At 27.3% G+C, this 19579-nt stretch overlaps 1 protein-coding gene across 1 annotated transcript; it reads right to left on the minus strand.

Moving 5' to 3' along the window:
• Nucleotides 1-8446: 8446 nt before the first annotated feature.
• On the minus strand, nucleotides 8447-10338 carry LOC140182573 (vacuolar-sorting protein BRO1-like). The gene is made up of 2 exons (XM_072229647.1): nucleotides 8946-10338; nucleotides 8447-8848 (listed from the first exon to the last, which is right to left on the minus strand). Exons 1-2 carry the CDS (start codon nucleotides 9354-9356, stop codon nucleotides 8588-8590), a joined length of 672 nt encoding a protein of 223 aa, XP_072085748.1. The 5' UTR covers nucleotides 9357-10338; the 3' UTR covers nucleotides 8447-8587.
• Between the last annotated feature and the right edge of the window lie 9241 nt (nucleotides 10339-19579).

Raw genomic sequence — 19579 nt, forward strand, 5'->3', positions numbered from 1 at the left:
GTACATTTTTTCTGCCGTTAAAATAACATATATTGTACTCTATTTTATTTTAATCTCACAAATAAGAGAATATATTTTATAAATAGAAAAAAAATAAAAATATCATTTAGGCATTTTAGAAAGAAGAAAATTTTTTTTCTCATCAAAACTAAGCTTGTATTTCTTTTCTATTCATAATTTGGTTTACCACAAATAGATTTAAATATCATTTCTAACAAAATTTTACTTTAAAAACCGATAAAAATTAGCTAAAAAAAAATTTGTTTATTCAAAAGTTAAAAAAAATTATATTTCCAAAATTTGAAAACTACATATCTAAAATTCATATTAGTTTAGTATTATTACTTCCTTATACTTGTCCCAATATTATTCCTAAAAGACCATAGGTAAGTTGAAGGCAAGAAATATAGAAAAGAAAAAAAGAAAGAAAGTGGCTCATGGCTTGTCTTCAAAATGAATGTTGAAATAGTACCTCTAAAAGCTAAATACTAATCATGCCACTTTCCACTCCTGAACTAATAATTTTCATCTTTATTGAAACATTTGCCAAACCTATGAACATACCTCTCAGCATTTTCTCCCATCTACCTTACGATATCAATGCAAATATAATGATGGTGGGGATTTTTTATTTACTTATATATCTTGTATTTCATAATTTGGTTGCAGCTTTGCCATATACATGTTGTTGGCAGCTGTCTCATCAATTATTGAAACAAACTTGAATATGTCTTTAATTTTCAGCTCAAAGCAAAGCAGTAAGTTGAGAGAGCAGAGTAACGCCAAGCCAAATAGAGAGCCTAAAAAGGTGGTAAAAAATTTTTTTTTATTATTTGTTAAATTTTTATCTACTTTGTAAAAAATTTTGACGAGTTAATATTCAATTTGATTCTTGAACTTATACGCGAATCTCAATTTATTCCCTAAAATTTCAATTGTCTCTATTTAATCTCTAAATTTTATAAACGTGCCTCACATTAATTCCTAAGACGATTTTCAGTACAAAAATGTTAATAAAACGTTGATATAAACAGTCACGTTGAAACTTGTAAAATGATACCGTTTTAGTTTTGGCATTCAAATAGCTAAAAAACGGCATCATATCCCTTATTTTGTTAGGTAAAATTTTACCAAAACTAAAATGACATCATTTTACAAAGTTTAATATGACATCCGGTCGTCACGATAATGGTCCGTTAACGTTTGTATGTTAAAAATTGTTTTAAAGATTAACATGAGTTATGTTCGCAAAGTTTGGGAAATAAATAAAAATAATTGAAAGTTAGAAACTAAATTGAGGCTCGCATGCAAATTTAAGGACCAAATTGAATATTATCTCAATTTTGACGTAAGTTTGTTTTAATCTAAGATATATAAAGATTAAGAGTAAGTAACATATTTTGAATGTGTGTTAAATTTTTATTTGTAGTATTTGAAGTGGAATATACGCAAAATATATATAGCTAAGTTCATATTGGATATATGTAGGATTTTACGTGAATATAATCATAACTACATCATTTATAGATAAGTCAGCAGGTTTTTATTAAAATTTTTGGACTATATTATATATACATCAAAATCAGTCACTAAAATCTATAAAATATATGTTAAAATATAAATACATATTGAAAATAAATTAAACCATACATGAATTATACACAAATATATTAGTGGTTGATTTTGGTGTACAAATATATTTTTGAAAACTTTTTTAGTCAGTTTTTTCAAAAAATTAAGAGTACAAATAATCTTTATGATATGATCACGATTATATTCTTTATGGATCGACATATTTCTAAAAGAGAGATGCTTTTGGACTCTAACTACTATTTTAGGTTTAATCTAAAAGTTAGACCTTAACAAATCTCTAACATACAAACTACTTAGTGTAGACTTCAACTCCCCATAATTGGAAGCACAAATAATCCCCATGATAGGGAACCAACTAAATAGCATGGTTATTGTTTTTTTTAAGTGAAGTGGTTTTAAGATAATATTTTTTACTAAACCCAAGTTTGCTCTCTTTAATTAAATATATGTCTATATCACTGTGCTCAAAGCCTTATTGTTCTAACATTATTTGATTATGCCAAAACCCAAAACAGTTTTTTGATGTAAAGGAAAGAAAACCGAAAGGTGCTTTGGCATCTTCTAGACTTATATCCAAATAACATAACTGTGTGAAATAGTAGTAGGCTACTTTAATTTCCCCCCTTAAAGGGGTGGCTTCCAAACTCTAGAATTGACCATTCCTCACCCTTTATCCTTTTTAACTGAGTTTTCTATTCACGTGGCTGCCTTATAATTCTTGCATTGTCTTGTTTTTTATTCAAGAAATCAGGAAGGGGGGGGAAGTCCCATTTCATACACAAACATTACAATCATCCAATGTATGAAAGTGGAAAAAACTTAGGTGCAGTCGATTTCACGCGAAGTTGATAGTTGAAAGTCATTAGATAAAAATTTAATCAAATCAGTCAAATCATCTAACGATTTTCAGTTATTAACTTGATGTGAAGTTAACTGCACTTGAGTTTCCACCATAAAAGTGCAAAAGAAGGGTCCATTTCGTATATTAAAAATATTTGTTAAAAAAAAGTCAAAAACAATTAAAATTTACTTTATTTAATATTTATTAATTATTACAATAATTAATGAATACTAAATAAAATAAGTTCTGACAGTTTTTTGTTGTTTTTCGAAAATGACCGTTTATGTATAAACATTGATGTTATATTGTCATTTGTTCTCCTTTCTATAAAAAGACGTTGTTTACGATGTTGATGGTGAATGATGAAAAAACGGTGCTAAGAGTAATTTCAATGCTAAAAAATAGAACTTCTCTTCTGACATATGGGGACTCAATTATCATTGGAGTGAAAAGGGAAAGAGAGCTCTTCACGGGAATCAAGGTTGAGAGTCCTCTAAGCAGGGACTTGCAACAACCAATAAAATCATGCCATGTGGTAAGTTAATAAAAAAAATAAAAAATATATTAAATATATATATATATATATATATATTAAATACTTATATATCTATTTAATTAATTATTTATATTAATTATTTAATAATTAATTATATTAAATTATAATTAATATAAATAATTATGTTAAATTAATATCAAATATTATTTATATTGTTATATTAAATCATAATTAATTAAATTTATTTTACATAAAAAATAAATTTAATTTTTATATATTATAAAATAATTTTTAGTTGGATTATTTATTTTTATTTATAAAATTTAAAATACTAATCAAATTTAAGTTATTTATTTTAATATTTTATAATATTGAATTATTTTGAATTTATAAATTTAAATAATATTATTATAAAAAAATAATAATCATATTAATTTTAATTACTTAATTAATTAATTAGGTGGGACCACAATAGAAATTAAAGTTAGTTCCTTCTAATAGAGAAGAGAGAGATTCATTGAGTTCCTATTTATTGGTTATGATGCAAAATCTAATATGGAATCACTTTTTATGACAGATGAGTCATAAATAGAAACTGAAATGAGTTCCCTACTGGAGATGGTCTAAAAAACAAAGAAAAATAAGTTAGACACTAATACAATGGATATTAGTTAAATTGAAAGATCAATTTGACTTCCACATAAAATTTGAGAAATCAAGTTAATTATTTACTCCTTTTAATTTGTGAAGGTATTGAGTTTTGTTTTTCCCTGGCTACTAAACTCAGTATGTATAATAAAGTGTTGAAATATGAATAAATAAATAAAGAAATAATAATTCACATATGCCCTATATATGAATATATGATGGAATATGAAATTATATATGAAATGAAGCAAATTGAATATAGAAAATATCCTAGTTCCTTATGATGTTGAAAAGGTCGGTTCCTAACTCCTGATCACAAGAAGTGTCGCATAGGTTACCCCCAACAACCAATTGCATCAGAGGTTGATTGATTTGGGAAGTAGAAGCATGGTGGGTCACCATTAACATTGTTACTGATGAACATGCATTCATTCATTGCATAATAATGCTTCTTAGACAATTCATGTGTATGGCTCTTGCTAAGGTGGTAAGGAATATGGAATTTTCCAATCTTACTTGGAGAAAGATTTTGTCCATTTTCTCTCTATTTGATCATAGGAAACATTGGGCTTTGATTTTACTTTTGAATACTAAATTATTTTGTTAGTGTCTACTTCCGAGAATTTAAGCTTGGTCGATGTAATATTTAAGGTGAAAACTCAGGTGCAGTTAGTTTTCGAGAATTTCAACTTGGTCTATATAATATGGATTAAGTAAGATTTTGGTTCTTAAGGTATAAGTCGAAAATTTTATTTGTTCCGAACCTTTTTTTTTATACAAAATCGTCCCTAAAGTTTAACTTGGTTTTAAAATCGTCCTTACTTTAGGGGCCAAAATAGTATAAAAATGGCGTCGAAAGCGAAGGCAGAGGTGAATCCTGTACAGCTTCTTTTTTTTTCCCTTTTTCCTTCGCAGTTTCTCTTATTTTTTTTATTTTATAAATTTTTTGTTATGGGTAATTTGGTCCAAAATTTTAATATTTAATTTGGTCCAAAATTTTAATATTTAAGTAAAAATGACGATTTTAAATGCAAAAAAAATTAAGAACAAAAAAAATTTTGGCAAATATTTTAAAGACTAAAATCGTAATTAACCTATGTAATATTTAATGTTACTACTACTCACTTATTACAAAAGGAATTCAGTGCCTTTTACAATTCATAAATGATGTCCTGGAATTCAAGAGTTGGTATTTTTATTTATTTATTTTTATTTACCATTATTAATTAAATTATGATTCTCATTTAATTTTATCTATTTCATTTTGTATCCTCAAATTTAAATGTACAAATAATAAATTACAAGATAAAATTTACACTGTTTGATCACTCTCACACACACATTAAATATTGTTGATATTTTTATGTTATTTTATTGCTATTATTAGGTCAACTAAAATTTTATTTAACTATTTAGAAAAAACTATGGTAATAGTTATTTTTATGTTATTTTTGAAGAGATATTGATGAAAGCATAACAAATTTAGAAAAAGGATTGCACCACTTAAAGAGAAAAAAAAAATATTACGGTTTGTCTATATTCAAAGGCATTAATACAAGAAAAAGGTTATCCAGAATAATATTGTTAACCCTCGTTAAAATTAAACTACTTGTCTTATATGTAAAGTTGACATAAAATCTCTGTAGATTATTTATTCTTCTTTTGCTAGTACTCTTGGTTACTATTCTATGATTCTATTTCCAAATGAAATTCTCATTGATTGAGTGATGTCTGACTCTTGGAAATTCTCAGCGAACATAGAAAACTAGAGATACATACAAAATGTAAGTAACAAATTAAAACAAAAAATAAAATTGCTGGTCCTTGAACACGTAAAATAGGACCATTAATTTGCCTCTTATGCTCTCTGTACTTCATTCATAGGAAACACTTTATTAGCAGTCACCAAAGTCCATTTCACCTTCACTCAGCAACAATTTGGGGAAAGAATGGAAGCTACCAACATCTAATTACAACAGCCTTAAGGCTGCGTTTGTTTTTGAGAATAGGATAAGATAAGACATTAAGAACAAAATATGAAGGACAAAAACACAAAATTTAGTGTCCTTATATTCTGTTTGGTAGTAAAGTAGAACAAATTATGGTAATTTTAGAGCTGCACATGGATTGGATCGGATCGGATATAGCTTATAATTCTATCCGATCCGCACTGCACTCATCGGATCGGATACGATATCCGCATTTTTTAAAGTTGGATCCGATCCGCAAACTTGCGGATCGGATCGGATATCGAGTATATTCGCATAATTCAAAAGATTTGTTTTAAGGCCCTTCTTGGCTCTAGAAAATCTATTTTTTCACTTATTTAAGTCTATTTACTCCTAAAATATTATCAATAAAAGTTCTCTTAAATAACAAAAGAAAAATAATAACACAAGATCTAAGTTTAATTATTCTAAATTAAAGTACAACATAAAAAATTAAAAACAAGATATCATAGAATTCATAAAACAACACACTAAAATTCATATCACATTAGGGTTTACTTTCTTAAATTATGCTATTTATATGAGACGTACGGATTTGCGGATTTGCGGATCGGATCCAATCCGATCCTACCATAGTGCGGATCGGATAATATCCGTAAAATTCGGATCGGATGCGGATAATTAGAGCGAATATGCAGATATTATTCGATCCATGTGCAGTCCTAGGTAATCTAATTTATTTTCATTTTTTTCATTTAAAGAATTTGAGAAGAAAAATATAATAATAAAAAATATAATTATGAAAAATTAATAAGAATAATGAAACAAAAAATAAAAATTAAGTTGTGTCCCTTGTTAGTGTCTCTGTATCCCTGTCAAGATGGAAACAAAATACACTAATTTAGTGTCTCTAGACACAGTATCTTTATCCAAGTCTCATCTATCAAATACAATTTTGTATTAGTGTCCCGTCACTGTAAACAAACCCAGCCTAATAAACACACTATGATTTCAAACTTCCAAAATAAGTAATGTGTCCATAAGAAATTGGTTCATCTATTTTTCTTGTAGAATGCATCAATTGCATCATGGTGGAACTAAAAGGCAGTGGTATAAAAGTTTAAAACAGAAGGAAAAAAAATTCTAGAGAGAGAGAGAGAGACTATGGAGTTCCAACGTTTAACATATATGAATTGAATTAAAATCTAAAACTGATATTAAGGTTAACAAATTTATGCAATACTCATTTTTTAGAATGACTAAAGAGGACTCTAATAGACAGTTTTACTTGTATCTGCTTCCATTTTATTTTTTATCTGGAATTTCGGACGTCATAACATTACATTCCATAATATGTGTGCTTAGACTTCTATCTCAGAGACTATAACAAAATTTCCCAAAAGAAAAAAATTAATCATATAATGAATTGTTTTCATATCCAATGTAACAATACTCTATTGACCAATATACATTTGAGTGGACAAGCAATCTCGTCTTTGTTAAATGACATTTTTGCTAACGGTTTAGCATTTTAAAATTAATGCTATTATTTGTATCCCAAGTTGATATCAAAATCAATTTTGCTAGAAATAGGGAGCAATGGAGGTTTAGGGAGTATTAGAGATATAACCATTAATGTTACCTTTTCCCATCAGCGTAAGTTTCTGGGATGAATGGTATCATGACATGGTATTATAACTCATGCATGTATTTTGTGTTTGTTCCATGCAGTATTTTAATATTTGGAGGATATAATGAAATAGAATGCCCCATAAGTCTTGCTTTTGTATGTTTTGTTTCTGTTTCCTACAACAATAAAGTAAATTCAGGCATGTGGATTGTGATTTTTTACATACCCAAGTATGTTTAAAGAGAAAAATCCCTTTGCATTTGAAAGTAGAAACCTTGAATATGCCAAAATTTTTATTATTGATTGATGCTGAAATATGCAGGTTGTGAAAGGAAAGAACCAAGGTTAAGTTCCTCGGGTACATCTTCACTCTCCATCTCCATCACATTTTTTGTATTAGCTAATTCTCACCTCTCATTTTTTCTTTTCAAAAACTGGCCTCTTTGGTACTTTGTGCGTTTTGCGCTTTCCAAACTTTTCAAATAATGGGGTATCATATTCTTCACTTCTGCAATGTTATTTGACCCAAAAATTGTTCCTTCTTAGTGATTTGTAATTTGTGATGGTAATTTTGAATAAAATGTATTTCATGAACGGAACTAGAATTAGTATTTGCATCTGACAATTCCTTTTTTTATTTGTTTATACATATAGATGACTGTACCTAGAAATTTTTTTCAACTCAATATATTTTAGTTTTACTAAGAAAGGAGTTAACAAAACAAATTTACTTTTAAAGATTGTCTATATTGTATTCACTGATTGACTAAAAAGATTTAGAGTAACAATTTTTTAAAATGTGCATCCACGGAAGCTAATATGTTAAGGTTCTTCACTGAGGCTGATGTTGGTAAGAAGGATAGAGTGACAGATGCCTTGAATGCAACCAAGGCTGCCGTATAGTACCTGGTAAGTTATTAGCACTTGCAATTGTATACTCAGTTTCACATCCTAATAGGGACCTGACATAACCACATATTATGTTCTGCACAGGTGGTGGTGTTGCTCTTCTTTATATATCAAAGTGAGTTAGATAAGCTTCCAACTGCCAACTTTGATCAAAAGATAGGTGTACAAAATATCCAAAATGCTTTAAAAAACAGAGAATATGTAGTTAAATCAGTAAGTAGTAATGTGACAGAAATAAAATTGTTTTCAAAATTGTTATAGTACAAATTATCTTATTTTTTCAATTCAATATTCCTTGTGTGGAGAAAATGCCACGCAAATCATCTTCAATATAAGATTGATGCAGAAAGTGGCATACAAATCACTATAAATTGGTGATAAATAAGAAGGAATATATTCATACATCAACAAACAAAATCACACAAAGTATTGTAGCATCAACAAACAAAGTTCCAACATCAAATTTAAAAAAGAAAACAAGTTCATTCCTAAATCTTGTTTAGTTTTTCTCTAAGGTAACGTTACTGCGGTGTCTCCTGCAAGCTCATGTTCTCCAATGCCAAATGCAGTGCCTCTAAGGTTGCATTGGCCACAAGATTTCCATCCTTAATCTTGACAGGGCTAGCCTCAGAGAGAAGGTCCAAGCATAGTGGTTGACACACCTCTTGAAGCAGGGCGTGAGACTTGCAATACCCTAAAAGAAATTGTTCAGTTACATGACTTACATCACTCGGACTTGTTTCAACATATTGAGGTGTTGAGGATTGAACATAAGCTGAAGCCTGCATCATCTCAATCAAACAATTTAACAAATAAAGACTGACATCAATCAATTGTACCAAGAAAAGATCAACTGAAAAGGTAGATGATTATACATACAGGATATCCAGGTACTGATGATTCATCAGATTGGGGATGACGAGGAAAGTCCTCTTTGAAGCCGAGAATATGATTTGCCATCATAATGGCGTAAGATTCTGACAAGTCACTCGTGCCAGATGCCTTCTTAGACTCAAACCTCAGCAGAGAGAACCAATTTGAAGCATCATTTAAGGCTTCCATGGCAAGGCGATGGCCTTGGATGGTGGTGAGATCGCAGGAGAGAGCAATGTGGGTGCAGAGGGCTGCCAGGTTGAAGAGAACAGAGGCCTTCTCCAAATGGATGTTATGCTGAGAAGAGTCCTGTTGCGGGATGATGACATTGTACCAAACAAAGATAGGTGGGTTGGGTGTGGCATTCATAGGGAAGAAAGGCTCAATCATGCAAAGGTATTTGAAATAAAGGCTCATTGCGCAATTTGTGTAGCATTTCTAGAAAGCCTTCTACTCTCTTTGCCACGCTCTCAGAGTATTTGAGGACAAAGTAATTGCGTAGGGACTCATAGAGATTCAAGGGCTCACTCTTCTTCAAAGGAAGGATTGCAAGAATATATGAAAACCGCGAAAACAAAGAAGATGAGAGGATTGCCGAATTTATTGGATAAGGAGGAGGCATGTCCCATGGGTAAGCCACCAGCTTTCCATCCTTGACAATCTTGAAAGGATTGCACTCAGAGAGGATGAGGTCAACGTATATCTGTTGTAGGTTGGGATTCCCGCAAATCCCTCTAACTAATATCTCAGTGACGCATTCTCCATCGTGATCAAGACCACAAGATTTGACCGATGCGTAGAGAAATTACTCATTTTTCTTTCTTTTGATGGTTAAGTGCTGGCCTAGACTTCTCCAAATATAAAAGTGAAGACTGACCGATGAAAATGATAGCGCACATCGGTGTTGTTGGAGAGCGTAACTGGCGTCGTTGTTGCTGAGTTGTTGCTGTAATTCGAGTTCGGAAGCCTGAGCGGCGAAGAGGACGTGCAGAAACTCCACGAAGACAAGAGTCAAATCGAGGGTGGGGGAGACCACGTACTTGGCGAAAACCTTCCAGAGTTGGAAGAAGAAATTGGCGGCAACTTTAAAGGCTTCCATTGCAAGGTGACGGCCAAGGGCGGTGGTAAGGTCGCAAGAGGCAGCAATCTGGCTGCAGATGGCTCCAAGGTTGAAGACAACAGCGGCCTTCTCCAACTGGATGCCGTTGCGCTGTGAGGAGACCCCATTCTCATGCTCAGGGTTCAAGGCGTCGTACCAGACAAAGATGATAGGGTCGGCGTCGGAGGAGAGAGAGGAGAAGAGTGGCTCAACCATGGAAAGGCATTTGAAGTAGTGGATGAGGCAGTCACGTTGCATCGGAAGGGAGAGGTCCCCTCTACGCTCCACCATGTCCCTGCGGCATTTGTTTAAGGTTTCCAAAACGCTTTCAACTTTTTGTGCATCGCTCTCCGAGTATTTTGAGGCTACCAACTTACGTAACGGCAGGTACAGCTCCACCAGATCAGTCTTCTTCAGTGGGATTGACAGCACCGTTTCCGTGCCCATGGCAAGAGTATGAGGAATGCTAGGGTATATAGGTGTATTATTGAGTGAGTGAAGAGTGATAAAACGTACATGCAGGGTATAAGTAGGTGCTACTGTTAGGGTTGTTCATGCATCGGATTCGATCCGCATATCTACGGTATTTATCCGAATCTGATCCGAAAATTGCGGATATTGATCAGATCTGCAAAGCTTTCGGATCGGATCGGATTGAATCCGCACACTAATCGGATCGAATTGCAGATTTTGTGTTGGTATCCGCATATCCGATCCGCATATCCGCGTATCCGCAAAAATAAAGAAATAAATAAATAAATATTCTTTTTATGTTTTATTTCAACTAATAATTATCATATATGTTGTATTATTTTAATTTATTATTTAAGAAAAGTATGTTTAATATTATTTTGAGAGTAAACATATTTAGAAGAATAGAAAAAATGAATTTTATTGATATTTTTTAATAAAAATAAGCTTTTAAAAATATTTTTGTGTTTTGCGGATATATCCGATATCCGATCTGATCCGATCCGTAAATGTACGGATCGGATCGGATCGGATCCAACCTAAAAAACTGCGGATATTGGATCTGATGATTTTAGTGCAGATCGGATCAAAATTTTGGCCATATCCGATCCGATCCGATCCGCGTGCAGCCCTAGCTACTGTGCTAGAATAATTAAGACAATTAAAACGTAATATTTTACAATAAATGCTAAATAATTATAATTAATGTTAACTAATTTTAATCTTAATTATATTTTAACATTTCTTTTCAAATTCAAATAATAGCTAAAAATATCATCTTGAATCTATTTTTTATTTAATATATTAAAATTAAATTCTTTTTTCAATTAATAAAAATGAGGTGTCAATTTTTGTATGAACTCTTTTTTCTTCCTAAATGAAAGTGCTATTCTCTCTTTTAAATTTATTTTCAAAAAATAATAAATTTATTTTTAAAAAATAAATTTATTATAATTATATTACAATTATATTATAATTAACATTAATGAATAATGCATAATTATACTAATTTAAAAAGATATCTTTATTATAATTATATGAAATTAATATTTAATTCATTATCAACTAATGAAAATAAGGTATCAATTTTTCATAAATTTATTTTTCCTCCAAAATAAAAGTACTATTCTCTCTTCTAAATTTATTTTAGAAGAATATCTTTATTATAATTATATTACAATATTACAATTATATTATAATTAGTATTTAATGAATAATGCATGATTATACTAATTTAAAAAATATCTTTATTATAATTATATAAAATCAATATTTAATACATTATTAAATTAATTATCAATCATGAATATTTTTAATTATTTTAATTATATTGATACAATTCTAATTCTCATTCAATGCAATAATTTTATTAGTGGCAAGTTGTTACGTTAATGGTAACCCATTTATATTGATAACAACAACAACAACAACAACAACAACAACAACAATAATAATTAAATCCTAAAATAATTGCCAAACATTGTCCACCTTACTTCAATTAGTTAACAAATTTAATTTTAGTTGTTATGCTTTATTTTTTACATAATCTATTCTATCTATCTATCTATGTATTCTATCTATATAAAAATCGGATTTCTACACTTAATGATAGAGCTGACCTAGCATGTTTCTGAGAGTGTTCCTAATTTATTTTTTTAACTTATTAAATATAAATTATTACTACAAATTAACTATATCAACTAATTAATTTGATTAGATATTTAAATATCACATAATTTATTATAATTTATATCAATTTGATTTGATAGTATTTCTTAATTTATTTATTTTTTACTTTTTGTTAGTATTTTTTAATTTATTTCTTTTAATTTATTAAACCAAATTTATTATGTTACTAATTAATTAATTTGATTAATTTATTAGTCATTAAAATAATAAATTTATGAATAAAATAGGCAACTGATATTTCTTCAACTAATAATTAAATCAAATCAAATTATATATATATTGAGCCAAATTCAAATCATGTGAATTAAGAACTAAACTAGAATAAGATAATTTCTTATTTATTCAACTTGAATGTGATAAATACAAATTAATTTTGTTAGATAATCATAGTCGCTGGTCTATTATATATAAATGGCCACACAAAATTATAAGAATCATGATTTTTATCCCTCTTGCTATTTCAACTCTTTTTTTCTTCTTTTTTTTTCTTTATGTATAAATTTTATTTTATGTATAAATGTACTCAAAATGAGAAAGTACGGATGAGTGTTTCATTGATTGTTTATTTGATAAATATATCTCAATTTAGGCATTTTACATAGAAGTTGACCTGTATAATTCAAGTTGGCCAGTATATTTTTTTATAGTATTAGATAGAAAAATATTTGTTAAAATAAATATACCCGTTGTAATAAATTTTTTTCAATTGTTAGACGTCAGTCATGTGAATTTTTTGAAGGCACAAAATAATAAAATAAGCTGACTTTAATATTATTAGAAGCTAAATTTAATAGTTCAAATAAGCACCACTAATTATGTTAATAAAGTAATTTTGTAATAATAATAATGTAATTTACATATTAATTTTTTCGAGTAAATTCATTTTAAAATGTAGAAATTAGACTCAATTACGCTAAAATTTTAAAGGTAATATAGAATTTCACAACAAAATTAACATTTATTAAGAAAATAAATTTATTTATGACTCTTTCCTAATTATAAATAATAACAAGATTTATGTGATAGGTGGAAATTACTAAGTAATTACGTAAAAAAATTAGCAATTGATAAACAATAAGCATTCATAAAATTTTTTTTATATATTACTAATTTTATAATTAAAATATGTCATATATCATATTCTTATTTATTCTATTTATTATCTGTTCTATTATATAAAAATTAGATTTCTGTACTTAATGATGGAATTGACTGATATCCTTTTGAAAATATTTAGCGATTTATTTCTTTTAACTCATTAATATAATTGATTACAATAAATAACGCAATCTTTTTTATAAAAACAACATTTAAATAATTGTGAAATTAAATTATACCATAGATGATGATAAATATCTTGACATTAGATCTGCTATAAAACAAACTTCTAAAAATATTATGTATGTTGTATTATATAATTTAGTTATATTATAAAAAAGGCTTATAATGATCATCTTATCATATTAGTATAAAAATTGTAGGTATTATATTTACTTTGTATGTTCTTAAATCTTATGTTCTTGATGGATATTTGTGACTAAGTAATTATTAAAAGAAATTGGTTTAATATCAATTTTATATTCTATTTAAATTATAACAATGAGTAAATATTTTTTTCAAAATAAATGACGCAATTTTTTTCATAAAAATGTTTAAATAATTGTGAAATTAGATTATAACATAAATGATGATAAATATCTTTGCATTAGATCTGTTATAAAACAAACTTCTAGAAATATTATGTTGTATTATATAATTTAGTTATATTTTTCTTATCTTCAATCTATATTATTTGAATTGGCATGTTTCTAAAAAATGTTATTCAATTTTTTTTAAATTATTAGATTAAATCAGTTACAACTAATTAATTAAGTTGATTAAATATTTAGATAGGTTTTAATTTAAAATAATTTAATTTATATAGAGACATGACTTTTACAATTTTATTATTTATTGTAATAAATTTTAGAGATAATTTTTACAAATTTTAATTTATTTTTTTTTCACGTATTCATTTTTTAATAATAATTTTTTTATTTTTTTATTTATAAATAGATTATTTTTGCAAGTTATAATTTATGTTTTATCTGCATATTCACCTTTTAAAATTAAGTTTTTTAATTTTTTATATATTTTTATATATATTCAACTTTTAAGAATAATTTTTTGAATTTTTTATTTATAAATAGATTATTTTCTACTTTAATATGTGTGTGAGATGAATATTTAATTTTATAATTTTGTCTTATTGTATAAATATAATTAATATGATCTTATTTTTATTATTTGAACCTCAATAATGCTTTTGTAATTTTTTTTATTGCGTAATTCACTTGAACAAAAAAAAATTATTTATGAAAATTTAAACTTAAGCGCTTATTATAGTTAAGTTCTAATTTTAATTTATTTGCTCATGTTATTATATAATTTATCAATAAATATATGAGATATTTACCATAATTTTTATTTTTAATAACAATATTATTGTATTAAAGTGATGCAATTTAAAGATTTATAAATGTGATTTTTATTAAAAAAATTATAAAATAGCAAATACTATTTTATTTTTATTTTATCTTTAACATTTAGTTTTAATTTTACCTTTAGAATTTCAATATGTTTCAATTATACCACTAGGATAAATAATATTAATTATAACTAATTAATTATATTATTTGATTTGACCAAAATAAATATTAAACTATTTAATAAATAATAAATAAAAAATAAAATAAATGAATTTAACTTGAATTATTCTCTTATTATTTTTTATATATAGAAATCAGAATGTGCTTTTATGTATTTTGATTAATAATTCTTAGAGAAGTTACTATTTTGTTTACTAATATTTCAAATTTTTTATAATATTTCATAAAACTTGATTAATAGGTTCTTCTTCACAATATTTTTCTTGAATTTTTTTAATAAAAATATATCTTAATTTTTGTCTTTCATCTTTTATATTAACTGATTATGCTAAATTTTTCTTACAGTATATTTTTATTAACTACATGCATTATTTTTTCTGTTTTTTTTATTTTTTTAACTATTTTATTACCTTATTTTTAATTATTTATTTTACTTTTACTCCTCACATGTTTATTGTATTTCACTTCATCTTAGTCTCAATTTTATAGTTAACTTTCAATTATATAAAATTCAATAATTTCTTTCAAAATATGCTTAAATATATTATCTATTATATACAATCATTAGGAAAAACTAACAAATATAAATTGAATATAAAATTTAATTTTAATTTAAACTAAAAACTAAATAAATTGTCAGAAAAATAGCAGCCAATTTTATTTTTAATTTCTCTATAATTTTATTTAAAGGTAAAATTCTCTCTATAACCATTAATATCGCTGATAAAAAAATTATGATGAGTCTCTATAAAATAAAAAATATATAAGATAAATAATATATATAACTTTAAAGTTATTAATCGTAGACTAAGACAATTTTTTAAAAAGAAAATGTTATGGATTAACATGTAATTTTTTATATTTTTATTTTTTTCTAAAATTTTTTAGACTTATCAATATTTAAGTTTTCTGTACATTACTTTTTAAAATATTATGATTTCACAAGTTATAATATGTGATATTAATTATTGTTATATAAATAAAAAAATATGACTTATTTACGCATTGTTTATATTAAAAGAATTTGTAGGAAAAGAAAATGCTAGAGAAGAAAATGGATGAAAAAATCAATTTTCTATTGTTTGGATTAGCAAAGAAATTAAATGGAAAACAAAAAAATGTACGAGGAGCTCATGTAAATTTTTTTCTTCAAAGTTGCGAAGAAAATTAATGAAAAAGTACAAACATGGGTAAAAGTACAGAGTTATCCTTTGAATTATAATTTGTATATAATATATAAGAACATTAATGTAATTTTACTCTATTATAATTTTCTCTCTTCTTAGTTTTCCTTCCATCCAAGTAAAAGAAAATTTTTTCTCTATTTTCTTTTCATTCATTTTTTCTTCATCTAAATAATACACAAAAGAATATACTTTTCTTTCCTCTCATTTTATTTCTTTCCATTTTCTTTCCTCTTATTTTCCATCTTATATCCAAACAATAGCTTAGTATTTATCCATTTATCTTTTATTAATATTGTTATAACAAGGATACATCATACATGTGATTTTATAAGAATGATATAACATAGACTTTGATTATCTGAGAATTTATTGAGTGATTGGAATAGCTCCACGTTACAAACCAATGAATGCTAGCAATAAGGATGATCACAAAAATAGCCAAAACGGGCATTTGCAGGAATTACTCGCATTTTGGGGCTAGATGGGGACCCATGGAATCCTCACAACATGCCACGCGAATATGGATGGGGACTGGGGGTGGTAAACGGGCAAAAACCTATCGGACCGGCCCGCGTAACCCGCCAAAAAAGGTAGGCTGGGCTAGAAATTTGAGACCACCAAACTTAAAAAGTCTGCCTAACCCACACCGCCTAATCTGTGGGTTTTGGCGGGCTTCGGCGGGGCGGGGTGGGGCGAGCTTCCCTGCCGGCCAGACATTTTTTTGTTTAGCCTATTTTTTTACAAATTTCTATGATGTTATTGATCTACAAGATGATGAAGATGATAATTAAAGATGTTCTAAGTTATATTTTGGATTATGTTTTATGTTTGATTGATTATAAACTTGAAGATGTTTAATTATATGTTTTGGACAATATTTATTTTGCTTTGGACAATGTTGTTTTTTTATTTTGTTTTAAAAAACTTGGTTTATAATTATGTGTATTACATATTTATAATTATAAAGACTTTAATGTTTGTGAATTTAGAAATTATAAATTTATTGAAATGATTGTAAAATTATATATAGTGTTTAATATTTAATAGTTTATAAATAAAGAGTAAAGTATCGTTTTTGTCCCCAACGTTTGGGGTAAATCCTATTTGTGTCCCTAACGTTTAAATTGTCCTATTTGTATCCCTAACGTTTATAAAAGTGATTCAATGTTATCCTATTATCAATTATACTAACAAATCATATTATATTTTTCAATTATTCTCACTTGAATGTATTCATTCTCAATTAGGTCTCACTTGAATATGATCGATTTTAATATTATACCCACTATTTGTGTTTAGATTCAATTATGTCCCTAGAAAAGTGAATTATGTAAATGTTGTAGGAATTAGTTTCAACTTTTGATGAGCTATTTTTCGGAGTAGATCATCGATTCTATCCAAGACATTTGTATTCTAATTTCAAGAAGAGATTTTTAAAACTCAAACTAAAGCGTTCATGATGTGTAATTGACGGCAGGATAACATTGAATCACTTTTACAAACGTTAGGGATACAAATAGGACGATTTAAACGTTAGGGACACAAATAGGATTTACCCAAAACGTTGGGGACAAAAACGATACTTTACTCTAAAATAAAAAAGAGATTTGGCGGATTTGGCCCACCAGCCCGCCGTTAGACGGGGTAGGGGAGGAATGCCTCACTCGGCGGGGTGGGTCAGCTTGCCAGATGGCTGACTTTTGGCGGTGCAGGGCGGGCTTCTCCATTTGCCACCCCTAATGGGGAAGCTCGCTAGCCCGCCATTAGGCGGGGTGGGGGTGGAATTCAGGACCGCCTCACTAGGCGGGGCAGGATGGGTCAGCATGTCAGGTGGCGGGCTTTTGGTAGTACAGGGCGGATTTCTCCATTTGCCACCCCTAATGGAGACATGAGTATAAGTACTTGTCACATGGAACCTATTAAATACATGCGAATATAAAATTACTAATTTATCCTAATTTATATATACATAAATCTATTTTTTAAATTTAGTAACCCTAATGCCTGCCTCTAATTTGAATCCTTCCTTTTTCTTTTAGACCTATTCTCAGCCTTGATCCCTTCTCTCTCACACACACTTTTTCTGCCTCTTAAGTCTGTCACTACGTCGCTTAATATCGTCTTAAAAAATTATGTTATGTTATTACGTTAGAATATGTTTTTATATTTTTTCTTTTGAAATGTTATTTTCATAATGAATATGTTATGAATTGTATTAAATTATATTGAATTAATTATTTTATGATTATTATATTATATATTTTTGTGTTAATTTTTTTTAAAAGTTTTCAAAGAATATTCGTATATATTCGAGAAGATCTGCATTCTCTAAGGGATATTTAAAGAGGGACTTGCAAAGACGGAGAAGGGACAGGAGTATTTTTTTTTAAACAGGAGCGAGTGATGAAAAGGGGGTTTGTCACGCTTTCCTGAGTACCCATTATCATACCTAACTAGCAATAGAGATCCAATCTGAGCCGATTTGAGAGGGACATATGGACTACATCTGCATTGTGCCTTTAAGAAAATGAACTTAAGTCTGATTTGAGATCTTAAAAATGGGCTTGGATTGATCTTACTTGCATTGAGATCTTACTAAACCTAAATATATCTTAAATTAATATTTTAAGTTATTGTTATAACAACTACTATACTATTTAATATTATAATACTTAGTATATATAAAAGTTGGATATATTTACAAGAGATTTTTTAATTCAAATTAAAAAAATTAATTATATATTTTTTTAGTTTTAAATATTATTTACTAATATAACAAAAAAATAAAAATAACAATAATCACTCACATAATTAAAATAGATAATCCTATAATATATACATGACACTACATATATTAAAGATTATTATATATGATTAATAATTTTTTTTTGTAATGACTATTTATATAATTTATTAAATAATTTTTTTATCTTAATATTTAATGAATTTAACATATAAAATATTATTTAATATACAAAATAAATAACTTAAGTCATCATCTAGGACAATAAATATAATAGTACAAATAATTACGTACTTAATAATGGTAAAAAAAATATGTAAATAGTATAAATTGATATTTTTTTAGTATAAAAATAATAATAAAGTTTATTAATTAGGTTAATTATATAATTAAAAAATTATGAATAATTTTTTAAATAATAATAAAAAATAAGATCACTATTTTTATATATTACAAAGTTTATGAAAAAATTTTGGATAATAAATCAATCCTTAATAGATTATACATTAGTCCTATCAAAAAAAATAAATAATTAATACATTAGATATTATTATTTACTTACTAATATAATATTATCGATTATTAAGTTTATAATTAATTTTTAATCCAATTTTTGGTAACTACAATTTAAATGATTGAAATTATTAAATGTTAAATATTTGCACCTAACTAATTTTATTTTTAATTTGTTATTGAAATTAAAAAAAAAGATGAGTTGTTAATTAATTCTAAATTTAATTTTAGTAACAATGTGATCATATTGTTTTGACTTCAAGAATGAATACGATACCAACAAATAAAAT

The sequence above is a fragment of the Arachis hypogaea genome, chromosome 20 (genome assembly GCF_003086295.3).
Source record: "Arachis hypogaea cultivar Tifrunner chromosome 20, arahy.Tifrunner.gnm2.J5K5, whole genome shotgun sequence".
In the NCBI taxonomy this organism is placed as follows: Eukaryota; Viridiplantae; Streptophyta; class Magnoliopsida; order Fabales; family Fabaceae; genus Arachis; species Arachis hypogaea.

What these genes read in the sequence shown, in the direction of transcription:
- LOC140182573 (XM_072229647.1), bottom strand. Translation starts at nt 9,356, where the DNA reads ATGAGCCTTTATTTCAAATACCTTTGCATGATTGAGCCTTTCTTCCCT. An exon ending in CATCAGTACCTGGATATCCT is followed by an intron (nt 8,849 to 8,945) that starts GTATGTATAATC and finishes GAGATGATGCAG; the next exon opens with GCTTCAGCTTATGTTCAATC.